The following is a 12,274-nucleotide window of genomic DNA, read 5'->3' as shown; positions in this document are numbered from 1 at the left end:
CTCAGAATCACCACCAGCTGCAGAGCCACTGGTGTTCCGCATCACTGGTAGTGACATGAGCACAGGTTCAGAAAATTACTGTTGCAACCATGCAATTAAAGGAATTAAGTTTGCAGAATCTTGCTCAAGCATGATCTTCCAGTTCTTCTCAGCTTTTTCAGCATGTAACAGGCTTGCAGTCCAAGCTGGACTTCCGGGCCCAGATACAATGTTCTCTCCCCTACTCCGGTCTTCAGCCTCGCCTCTGCTTTCTCCCTCCCTATTGCACCGGCACTTAAAACCGCTTCCACCACTACCAAGCTGAGATGAACTTTCTCCTCATTCAGGCACATGGCGAAAGTTTAGAGAACCAAAAGTACAAATATCGACAACAAAACAGGCCCCCTGATTAAATTGGCTTAGGTGGGATAAGTTATTTAATGTTTAAAAATAATTTAAAATTGCATCAAAGTCGTAAATCAAGTTGGCAATCAAAACAATGTCAAGGCCTTTGCCAGCAAAACCCTGGCTAGGAGCCAGCCCTGGAGGAAATTGCCTCCTACAGCCTGAGCAAAGGGCCAGGATCCACGGGGGCTTCTCCAGCGTAAGCCCTATTGAAATAAATGGCAGCTGTGCAATTATTCTCTGTGGGCTGTGAGTTAATGGCTCTGGGAAGGCAGCTTGGAGGAATCACCAGAAGCAAATAGGAAACCCCATGTTATAGAATGTGTGCATTTGAGCTGTGTGGTTGGAGGGGGTGGGCTATCCTCTAAATGCATAGAAAGTCCCTTTGGATCCCCTTGAGACAGTGCACTTGCTGCCTTTCTTATTAGTGGCCTGCAGTCCCAGATCAGACAGAGGGGACCATTTGCATTTCAAATGGCTTGCTGTGCCCCACAACAATTGATCCGCCACTTGAGGGGTCAGTGGCTTCATTAACAGTTGCTGTATGTTGGGCCAGGAAGGGAGAAATGATGGGAAAGGGGCATCAAGTCACCACTAACAGGAAGCCCTGTTCCCTGTTCCAAGGCACAGAGCTAAGGAGAACACATCTAGAGTTCCACAAAGCCCCTGCTTTCTGTTTCCATTTGAACGCTGCCATTTGGGTGGCAGGCAGACTCACGCCTCTCCCTCCCTACCCTCCAGAACAGCATCTTAATCTGGCAAACCTTTGAAGCCTGATTTCATGGTGGTTCCCGCAAGGAGTACTGGGAATCATCACCGTGGGTTGTGGCTAGAAGTGTGAGAATTGCTGGCACATCACTAAATTATTCTTCCCAAATTTCTTTGAAGGGAAACTATGACACATAAAGTGATGTAAGATGGTGGCATCGATCTTTCCAAAGTGCTCCTTGCGAATGCTGACGCCAACAGATGGGCATGGGCCCGTGTCCCCGTTTCCCCCCTGGACTATCTCCCCTCCCCCCCATGAAATGTTAGAGTTTGCCCAGACGATCGCGGGGAGGCAGATTTGCCCACGCTTTATAGTGCAGGCATGGCGCTGGAGGGGGAATGGTCACACACAGCGGGCAGGATAAAGGGCTTGGTGTAGGTACGCTGGAGGCATTGCAAGTTCAATTAATTTGCTTTCTCCGAATACCACTTCTGTTCATTGGGTTGTGGCACAGCACCCACCCACCAGCAAGTACAGAGTGGAACTAGCCAGCCACCTCCTGGCCCAAGTAGGATGTTGACCTTCCTCCCAAAGTGCTGTGGTTGGGCTTAAGAACATAAGAACAGCCCCACTGGATCAGGCCATAGGCCCATCTAGTCCAGCTTCCTGTATCTCACAGCGGACCACCAAAGTGGCTTGTTGGCTTTTTCCCCCTACCTCATTCTGTTTGGATTAGATAGCAGCTGCATCAACTCTCTGCCTTCAGTCTCTGCAGCTGCAGTGCGGGTAGGGGAAAGTGATGGCAGGGGTGGCCAAGCTTTTAACCTTAGGGTTCCTGGACCTTTAACAGTTGTGTAGAGAAGGGAATTTCAGCAGGTCCAGGTTTCCATCTGTGAGATGACAAGCTGCACCTGCTGAAATTCCCTCTTCTACATAAATGTTAAGGGTCCAAGCAGTGGCGTCACTAGGTGGGTGCGGGGGGGTGCAGGCCGCACCGGGTGACACGCATAGGGGGGTGACGCGAACTGAGGGGGTGACGTGCTAAAATTGCAGTGGTTAGGAGTAACCACATCATATTATATACCGTTGGATGCAGAATTTCAAGCGGAATGCAATGCAAAAACTGGGAGTAAAATATCTCCTTTCTATCAAAAGTTATGGTCAAAAACCTGGAGAACAAAAAATGCATGGATCCCTATGGAAAGTGAAAGTGAGCCGTATTGCACGTTTACTTGTAAGTAGGCGACCTTGCCTTAGTCTGTTGGAAAGGGCAGGCTGAGAGGCATTCAACAACACCAGAATTGTCCTGAGCCAATGAATGCAGCCCCCAAAAACACCTGAGAAGGAAGTCCCTCCCTCCAAGCAGATTAATGTATTGAGTCCTATGGAAAGCGAAACTAAGCCTCACGGTTGTGTTTGCTCATGAGTAAGCAAACATGCCTTGGCTGGTGTGGAAGATCAGGTGAAGGAGAGTGCAAGGCTACCATAATGGTCCTGATCCTATGCACCTACAGCTAAACAAGTGCTCCAGAAGGCAGCCTCCCCCCACTAAAAAGGATCAAAACAGAGGCTTCAACTGATAAGGTGAATCTTTTTGAGACTTGCAAAGCCAGGTGGATCCTGACAGTGATCTGGTTTAAACAGAAGTTCTTCAATTGAACTGGGCACTAGGTAGGGCTGAAAACCTTACTGTTTTTGGAGGGGGATGTTATTGCAGGCAGGCTACAGAGGAAATTCACTTGGTGGAACAGGGCTGGCTTCTGCTTATTTAATTATTTGTTTTATTTTAATTATTTACTTATTTAATTTACCCGATGATGTCACTTCCACCATGACATCAATTCTGGTGGGTCTTGGACAGACTGTCATTCTATAAAGTGGGTCCCAGTGCTAAAAGTTTGAGAACTGCTTCAATAAGTTGTTAGTAAGTTGACACTCTGGGGGTGTGTGTGACACCACTAGTGATCAAAATCACTAAAATCACAGTTTGGAGGAATAATACTACCATGTTATATATCAATCAATGCATAATTTCATGCAGAATGTGTTTTATCTTTGTTCTATCAAAAGGTACAGCCAGAAAACCAGTGGGGGAGGAGTGATGGTACATCACCACACCCACCACCTGGGGTGTTGCCCCGCCCACTGCATGGGGGGTGATGCGCTGGCATCCCGCACCGGGTGATGCAAACCCTAGTGACGCCACTGGGTCCAGGAGCCCTAAGGCGAAAGGTTGGCCACCCCTGTGCTACCGTTTTGGTGAGCACCTTGAGGCACCCAAAGAGTTGGGACAGGAATTCATGCTGCTCCCAGGAAGCTGCACGGAATGAGGTCCAGCATCACAACTCACAAGGCTGCATGCCTTGGAAGAAGCCACAGACCTCCTCCGCCCTAAAGCTTGAGGCTGCCACTGATCCACTGCTTGAACTTAGGTGGTGTCACCTGGGTTGACACCTGGTAAAAGGGTTACCTCATCCTGGAATGCTGAGATAACAGACTTGCCTTCCTTGCAAAGTAAACTGTTCAGTGTTAATTAGGCCCAATTTTATCTCCCATCATTAACAACAATGCTCCACCGATGGTTTGTGCACTACATCCAATGGGGGGGGAGCATACTTACCTCTGCCTAGACCTCCTGGTGGCCTGTGGTTCTCCTCAGACCAACACCAGCTATACAGCTGGCACACATTTTAGGGGCAGGTTCAAAAAGAGGAGATAGGATCCTGGTTCACGTTAGTGCCACAGGAATCCACCCCCCCTCCCTTCCTGCCCTCTGCCCTCACTATCCCCTTCCCAAAACCCCCCTGCCCTCCCCACCCACATCACGCCCCGGCCATTGACTCACCAGAGTCCGTATAGGCCCAGCTCTGTGGCGGTGTAAAGTGGTGTAAAGCAGCAGCAGCTGCCACAGGCCCAGCATGGTAATAGCTTCATGCCGTCACTGGGTCTTTTTCAACAGCTGAATGGAGGCTCCGCTGTCGTAAATGGGCCATGGAAGTTTTCTGGAAGTTTAATAGAGCTGAGGCCCTTACGAAGTCACATTGGTTCCTTGTGTCTTCACTGCGTGTGGGATGATCACCCTTTTGTGCAAACAAGAATACCTCTGAAATGGGGAAAGGCACATTTGGGGGGAGGGGGGACAGTGGCATAGCTAAAGGTGGTTCAATGAACTAAGTTTTTCAGGGAGCCTCACCATAGCATGCAAGCAGCCCCTCCCCCTCAGAACCAATCTGGGCGGTGGCAACAAAACAGAGGCGTCTGCCTCCAGAAGGTAGGGAAGGGGTTGCTTGCATGCCAAACTTAGTGCTTTGCAGCCCTTCTAGCGATGCTACTGGGGTGAAAGTTGCAGATTTTTCTTGAAAACAATAAAAGAGGTGGATCCTGAAGCTTCCAGTGAGCATTGGCAGGAAGGAAACGAAATGAGATGAGATTAAAGGGTCAGCGGACCCTCATCTTAGGAAGGGTGATGCAAGGATGTGACCTGCTACTTATCTTAATGGCCTTGTGTCAAATCAAGACACGCTCTAGAAGTTTTGCAGGAGAAAGACATGACCCTTCGAGAAACCTGGCTCACCTCCTATAAATCTTCCTCCATTCTAGGGCCTGGCTCTCTCATGTATGATTCATCTCTGATTTCCAGGGTTATAGGATTCCTTGTCTTGAGGTGTCCAATACACACTAATGGGATAACTCTAAATGTAACCTGTCCAGACTCTCACACTCTGCTGCATTTAACTTCTCTGTCCCTTAATCAGCAAAACGGAGGAAGCAGCACTGACTGCTCCTGGGTGTGAAGGTGGCAATGCCACTGCAAGCCACCTCCGCCCAGATAGCAGGAGGACTGGGGCTCCTGCTACCTGATGCACAAGAAAGAAAAGCAGCTGCCAGGTGGGCTCTTTGCACAGTTCCTTCAACTGAGGAACGGCAAAACTTCCAGTTTGATTTAAGCAATTGTGTGAATGGAGTTCATTCATTCACATAATGTTGGCAACCTTCAGTCTCGAAAGACTCTGGTATCGCGCTCTGAAAGGTGGTTCTGGAACAGCGTTCTAGTGTGGCTGAAAAGGCCAACTCAGGAGTGACAATCCCTTCCACACCAGGAGCAAGTGCAGTCTGTCCCTGGTCTGTCTCCCTGGCTATGGGCCTTCCTTCTTTGCCTCTTAGCCTCAGTCTGTTGGCCAAGTGTCTCTTCAAACTGGGAAAGGCCAAGCTGCACAGCCTGCCTCCAAGTGGGCCGCTCAGAGGCCAGGGTTTCCCACCTGTTGAGGTCCACTCCTAAGGCCTTCAGATCCCTCTTGCAGATGTCCTTGTATCGCAGCTGTGGTCTACCTGTAGGGTGCTTTCCTTGCACGGGTTCTCCATAGAGGAGATCCTTTGGGATCTGGTCATCATCCATTCTCAGATGGTTCCTACTAATCAAACTAGAAGTCCCACATTTCTGTGTTTGAATCAGCCATGCCAGGAGCAAGGTCAGGAGTCAGATAAGAAGAAAGAAGAGCCCTGCTGGTGCCTCCTGAGAATGCAGGGGGGTGCTATTCCCACTGCCAGTGGGTCTTCTGAATTCAATGGGTCTTCTGAATTCAGTGGGTCTTCTGATAGTTGCAGGCCTGGCCAACCTCTAATGCACCCCTCATTGTCATGTATACATGCAGTGGCGTAGGTCGAAGTGGTTTTGTAGGGTTTGTAAGTTTTGTAGAGAGCCTCACCAAGGCGCACAGGCTGCCCCTCCTCCTCCCCTTTGGAGCCATTCCGGGCAGGGGTGCAAAACTGAGGCAAATGCCAGGTAAGACCCAGAGACGGGACGAATGCCTCCATTATGTTCCCTCTCCCAGAATGGCTCTGAAGAGGAGGGAAGGGGCCACTTGCACGCAGCGGTAATGCTCCCTGCAAAACTTAGGGTGCAATCCTAACCCCTTATGTCAGTGCTTTCTAGCACTGGCATAGCGGTGCCAATGGGACGTGTGCTGCATCCTGCAGTTGGGTGTCACCATGGAGGCCTCCTCAAAGTCAGGGAATGTTTGTTCCCTTACCTCGGAGCTGCATTACCCTTATGTCAGTGCTGGAAAGCACTGACGTAAGGGCTTAGGATTGCACCCTTCATGCTTTTCACACCCTCTAGCTACGTCACTGTGTGCATCATACCCGTTCAGGTTCCCTCTCACAGTAATCCCCGCAACATTTCTGTAAGGTAGATCAGTACTATCACCTTGAGCCTTTGCGGCTGACCTGAGGATGCCTAGTGAGTCTGGGGAGACAGGAACCAAGCTGTATACTTGAACAGAGGAAGCTCCTTGATTGTGAATTCGACTTTGGTGCACATTGTTTATCCTGTCCAAGGGGTCAATCCCAGCTCTACCTGCAGAAATGGTGGGGATTCTGCCCAGGAGCTTCTGCTATAAAGCATCATGTCCTGTCCCACTGAACTGTGACTCCACGTCCTTGACAACCCACTTTCAAGCTCATGCTCTTGGGCGCTGCACTCTGCCTGGTCTCCTCAAATACTCTTTCCTTTCTCTCTCTCCCCTCCCTGCTCTTATTGGTGTACTTCACAGAATCACCTGCTCACTGACAAATCTGGAGGATAAATTCCATGAGCACCAACAGCACTTAAACAGGAGACCACTATTGTGCGGCAATAGAAAAGGGCTCCTAATCACTCCATCAGTAATTACAAAGAAGAGTAAATCGCTAATTAAAATGTGAAAGTGCCTTGCATGGCATGCAGTAAGGAAGGGTAATTAACAATCAAACAGGAAGCCGCCACCTTGACACAAAGATGGTGTGTGCTGAGATACAGGAAATCATAGCAAGGTCCAGCTTTTCTTTAGTACTTTTATTCCAAACAGAACTGAGGACATTTAAAAAAAAAAAATGCAGCAATGGCAATTGTGGGGGCATTTGATGGGAGGGAGAGCTCTGGCAACAGCAGCCAGTTAAAAGCTGTAGGAGTGAAGAAGGGAAGCTTGCATGAATGTCTTCTAGCTTTGCCATCTCTCAGTCTTGACACCCAAAAGTGTGGCAGCAATGGCAGTGATAAGGTAAGAAGTAGAAGCCAGGCCATGCAGCATGTCCACCCATTTCAATTTTCAGAGCAAAAAATCTTGGAGGGGAAATATCTCCCACCGGTAGCACACTAAATAAAGCAAATATTCACCTCTTTTCAAGCCTGCCACTGATTCCCTGATCTGCCACCACTTGTGTCATTAAAATAAAATGACTCCTCCTTCCTGGGAACAGGAACAAGAGTGATCCCAGCCAACCAGGGATCATACTGTAGATGGGAACATGTCCCAAAATTATTTAGCAGATCAGAGTTGCTTATGTACTGCTGTTGTGGAAGGCAAATGAAGCAGGCTTCAGGGTGCATTGCTGAAGAATTTCAGCATATTTTCACTCTTAACCCCTTTCTGCCCAGCCCACAGGTGTACACACATGCAATGCTGGGCAGAAATGGCTTAAATCACCTTGAGATATGTGTTGAAAGGCAGCATATGAACACATATCTCAGGTAATATATACTGTAAATTAAATGGGTGAAAACTTTTTCCCTGTTTGATGAAATGACTGAAGAATCACCAAGACATTGGCACTTATAAATACTGCCAAAATGTTCAGGAAATGCTCACATTGACTCCACTTCGCTTTAGGTGCTTTTTAAGAAAGTTTCATTTGGTAACAAAAATCTTAATCTTATGAGTTTTACTAGAACAAATAATGAATGAATTGGTTGAATCTGCATATATTTGCATAAGAGGAAAATAAGTTTAAAGGAAAAGGCTTCCTTTTGTTTTTATTTTTTTTAATTAGTATTTTATTCGTTTATTACAGATACAGGTGAGGAAAACGGGTTAGACTTGGGGCTGGTATTACACAGGTTACACATGAGGGTATTGGCCATAGATTACAACATGCATTAATCCAAAAAAGCAATCAAGCACTAAAAAAAACACAATAGTCATCAATGCAAAAGCTATCATATTTGTCAATATAAAAAATTGGCTTTATCTAAACCAGCCATTTTCAACCACTGTGCCATGGCACACTGGTGTGCCGCGAATGGTCTGCAGGTGTGCCACAAGAGTTTGGGGGAGGGTCATTTGTTAGTAGGGCCAATAGGGATGTGAGCTCCCCACCAACAGCACAGTGTGCCTTGTCAAGTATCAAAAAACTGATGGTGTGCCTTGACAATTTAAGTACCTTGTCAGTGTGCCTGGAGACAAAAAAGGTTAAAAATCACTGATCTAAACACTCAGGCTTCCTTTTGTTTTTAAATGGTACACTCCATGTGTCACAGCAGGTCTGTTCCCCTCCCCCTTTCACACAGGAGGAAGTGCTTCTTCTAAGGTGGATCTTGCCTCCTGGAGTTTATGTTTGTACTTGTACAAAAAAATTGTTTTAAAAATTAAGTTCTGCTGTCACGCAGCCCACTAAAACTGGCTTTAAAAGGTGCACACCATGTTTCACAGCAGGCCTGTGTGATCTTCACCCCCCCCGCCCCCCCGTGTTTCACACAGGAGAGAGTGCTTCTTCTAAGGTAGTTCTTGCCTCCTGGAGTTTATTATTATTATTATTATTATTATTATTATTATTATTATTATTATTATTATTATTATTATTATTATTAATAATAATAATAATAATAATAATAACAACAACAACAACAACAACAACAGCAACAACAACAACAACAACAACAACAACAGGTATTTATATACCGCCTTTCTTGGTCTTCATTCAAGACTTTATTCAAGGCTGTTTACATAGGCAGGCTTTATTTAAATCCCTTATTAAATAGGGATTTTTACAACTGAAAGAAGGTTCTTTCTTTCAAGAACCACTACATTCAGGTGTTTCATTCCAATCTGGCTTCACATTCTGGCCTCCATCCTCCCACGCTCAGAGCAGATGGAACAGCTCGGCTTCAGCTTGTCAGCTGCTTCAAGGTCGCACGGTGCCGGTGGCCTCGAACTGGCGACCTTTTGGATGTTATCTTCAGGCAGACGGAGGCTCTACCCTCTAGACCAGACCTCCTGCCCACTTATGGCATACAAGTTTATGTATGTACTTGTACAAAAAAATTGTTTTAAAAATTAAGATCCGCTGTCATGCAGCCCACTAAAACTGACTATGAAGAGCTGTGATATCATGTATACATTTCATGTCAGTACCTATCAGGGACGTGGGGTGGGTGGAGAGGCAGGTGAGGCAGAGCCTCCCTGCTGGAGTCCTTTGGAAAGCTCCACCTTATGAGGCTTGAATGTTCTTGAGCACCTGACAAAGCAGTGGTGGCACTTTTCGAAGGACTGAGGCGGGGAGGCTCTGCCTCACCTGCCTCCCCATCCACCGAACATTTTGAGATCTATAAACCCCCAACACCCCCTAACACACAAAGAGACACGCACTCATGGTGGCAACTGGTCAATAACGCTTTGGGGCAAAGCTTGAGAAAGACTCGTTTTCCTGACTGGGTAAGTTCCAGCAGTCACCACATGGGGGCACCTTCACAAAGATTACTTAGCATGTGGAGCTGAGATAAAATCGACGTGCAACAAATTGTCATGGCACAAACTTTGGAGGACTCAGGTACTGCCAAACAGATGACTTTGCATATAAGAATCACAGGGACAGACTTGCTGGGTCAGACAACAGGGTCAACTAGTCCAGTATCATTTCTCCAGCAGGGGCTGAAGGTGATTAGGGCTGTGGTTAATGTTCACCTTGAACATTTCTGGGGTGACATGTGTGCTTTCAAGGGAAGAGCAAAAACTTTCTGGAAGTTGCCTTTGCAAACTGGAAGCCACTTCCAGTCGCTTCTGCAAGCCATTCAGACACCCACAATGCCCAATAGACTGGGTTGTGGGCCCAGCATGATCCCTGAAGAGGTCTTCTCTTAAGGTCCTCCTACTAAAGCTTTGCAGCACAACCAGGAGCAACGTGTCAAGGACAACGCACATGGGGTTGTGACCCAATCCACGTGGGCTCACAACCCACGTCATGACCTACAGTTTGGGAAATGCTGACCTATCAGATTACACAGCGTGTTGATATCACTCAGGGCAAATGCAGCTGCATTGGAGCGAGGGCAGTGCTTTGTTTACTAGTCATGTGGGTGATGCTAGTCAGCTTGGGATCATTAAGGCTCAAGTAGTTGATCAACCCTTTTGCATTTAATTAATGGACGGCATAACAAAAATGCTCCCTCCCCCCCATCCCCAACAGTTTGTCATACCCTGCAAGGCCCTGAAAATACATAATGGTGGCAGCAGAGGTGGCATCCTTCATTCTGGGGCTGCCCTGCCAGTGAATGCGTGATATTTTTTCCCTGTTCTCTTTGTTCCAGCTGATGCAGCAGCAAGCAGCCATTATGGCGTCCGTGGCTCAAGGCGGCTACCTAAACCCCATGGCAGCCTTTGCGGCAGCTCAGATGCAGCAGATGGCAGCCCTGAACATGAACGGTCTGGCTGCCACGCCCATGACACCCACCTCAGGTAAGGACTTCGCAGTGCCAGGATCATGCGTTGTACTCATCTGCCCCAACGCTATCACCAAGGGAAGCAGAAGCCATGCCCCTTGCTTCACGGTAGTTTGCCACGTGGAAGGCAGCCAGATAGCTGGCAGCAGGAATGAGAACAGATCCCCATCTGTTCTTCTCTTGAGGTCCTCCTATTAAAGCTTTGCAGCACAACCAGGAGCAACGTGTCAAGGAGAACGCACATGGGGTTGTGGCCCAATCCACGTGGGCTCGCAACCCATGTCATGACCTACAGTTTGGGAAATGCTGAGGAGTGCAAGGGGAGTGTTTGACAGGCTCTGCAGTGTGGGACAAAACTCCTGCACATGGAAAACTGTCGTGCCAGGGGAAAAGTGAGGCTAGGTTGCTTCTCCTTGATGCTGAAATTTTTTATGTGGAGAGGATTTTTTAAGATATGATCATCTGGATTGAATCCTCCTTCCCCTACTTTGTGGTCCCAGTTTATAGAGAGATCTAATCTGGCTGCTGTTTAGTTTAAAAAAAAAACAAAACAAAAAACACCAAGCACATCACTGTTAAGCAGGTGCTTAATCTAATCTGTAGTTTGAATGAACAAATGAAATGAATGAATGAAATCTCAGTGATGTCTGGATGCTGCAGGGAAGTAAAGGATCCAGTGTTTGGAAGACGACTGAACAAAGGCACCGCCACTGTGGAAATGGACATAGTGGAAATGGAAAAGGTGCAAAAGAGAGCGACTAAGATGATTACGGGGCTGGGGCACCTTCCTTATGAGGAAAGGCTACGACGTTTGGGCCTCTTCAGCCTAGAAAAGAGACGCCTGAGGGGGGACATGATTGAGACATACAAAATTATGCAGGGGATGGACAGAGCGGATAGGGAGATGCTCTTTACACTCTCACATAATACCAGAACCAGGGGACATCCACTAAAATTGAGTGTTGGGTGGGTTAGGACAGACAAAAGAAAATATTTCTTTACTCAGCGTGTGGTTGGTCTGTGGAACTCCTTGCCACAGGATGTGGTGCTGGCGTCTAGCCTAGACGCCTTTAAAATGGGATTGGACAAGTTTCTGGAGGAAAAATCCATTAAGGGGTACAAGCCATGATGTGTATGCGCAACCTCCTGATTTTAGAAATGGGTTATGTCAGAATGCCAGATGCAAGGGAGGGCACCAGGATGAGGTCTCTTGTTATCTGGTGTGCTCCCTGAGGCATTTGGTGGGCCGCTGTGAGATCCAGGACGCTGTACTAGATGGGCCTATGGCCTGATCCAGTGGGGCTGTTCTTATGTTCTTATGCTGTCTGTTGCAGAGGAAAGACGAGAGTATTGAAAGGCACAGCTGGGGAAGAGAGATGTGAGGGCAGGCTGGTATAATTGCCACAGAGCAACCACATTAGGGAGAAACTGAAATCACATGGTGCTTTGTTCAAAAACCTGTCCCTTTTCCTTCCATCATATTCTTCCACTCCCCTCTGAGGTTGTATTCATGTTCACTCCGTTCCTGATGCGCACAGCTGGGCAGCTTCTATGGGCTTGTCTTAAGGAGTCACTCAGGGACCGTGTGGCTCTGAGGCTGCTGCAAAAAACACTTGCAAGGAAACAGCCCTGAAGGAATGAATTCATCCTTTAACCTTCTTACTGCTTTGTCCAGAAAAGTTCTTCTCAAAAATGCAAGCTGCACGGAG

The 12,274-nt window shown here is 47.5% G+C and overlaps 1 protein-coding gene across 31 annotated transcripts in view; it reads left to right on the top strand.

Annotated features, from left to right (window-relative positions):
• Window positions 1–12,274, top strand: part of CELF4 (CUGBP Elav-like family member 4) — a 697,876-nt gene that overhangs the window by 648,363 nt on the left and 37,239 nt on the right. For 21 of the 31 annotated variants that reach the window (XM_066616553.1, XM_066616565.1, XM_066616550.1 and 18 more), the window contains one exon: window positions 10,434–10,581. In XM_066616553.1, the coding sequence (XP_066472650.1) occupies window positions 10,434–10,581 (148 nt within the window). The remainder of the gene's footprint in view (window positions 1–10,433; window positions 10,582–12,274) is intronic. The other 10 variants (XM_066616567.1, XM_066616554.1, XM_066616546.1 and 7 more) reach the window with 1 other exon arrangement.

The sequence above is a fragment of the Tiliqua scincoides genome, chromosome 2, assembly GCF_035046505.1.
Source record: "Tiliqua scincoides isolate rTilSci1 chromosome 2, rTilSci1.hap2, whole genome shotgun sequence".
Classification (NCBI taxonomy): Eukaryota; Metazoa; Chordata; class Lepidosauria; order Squamata; family Scincidae; genus Tiliqua; species Tiliqua scincoides.
The sequence above is the reverse complement of the archived record's forward strand: the minus strand, read 5'-3'. Positions and strand labels throughout refer to the sequence as shown.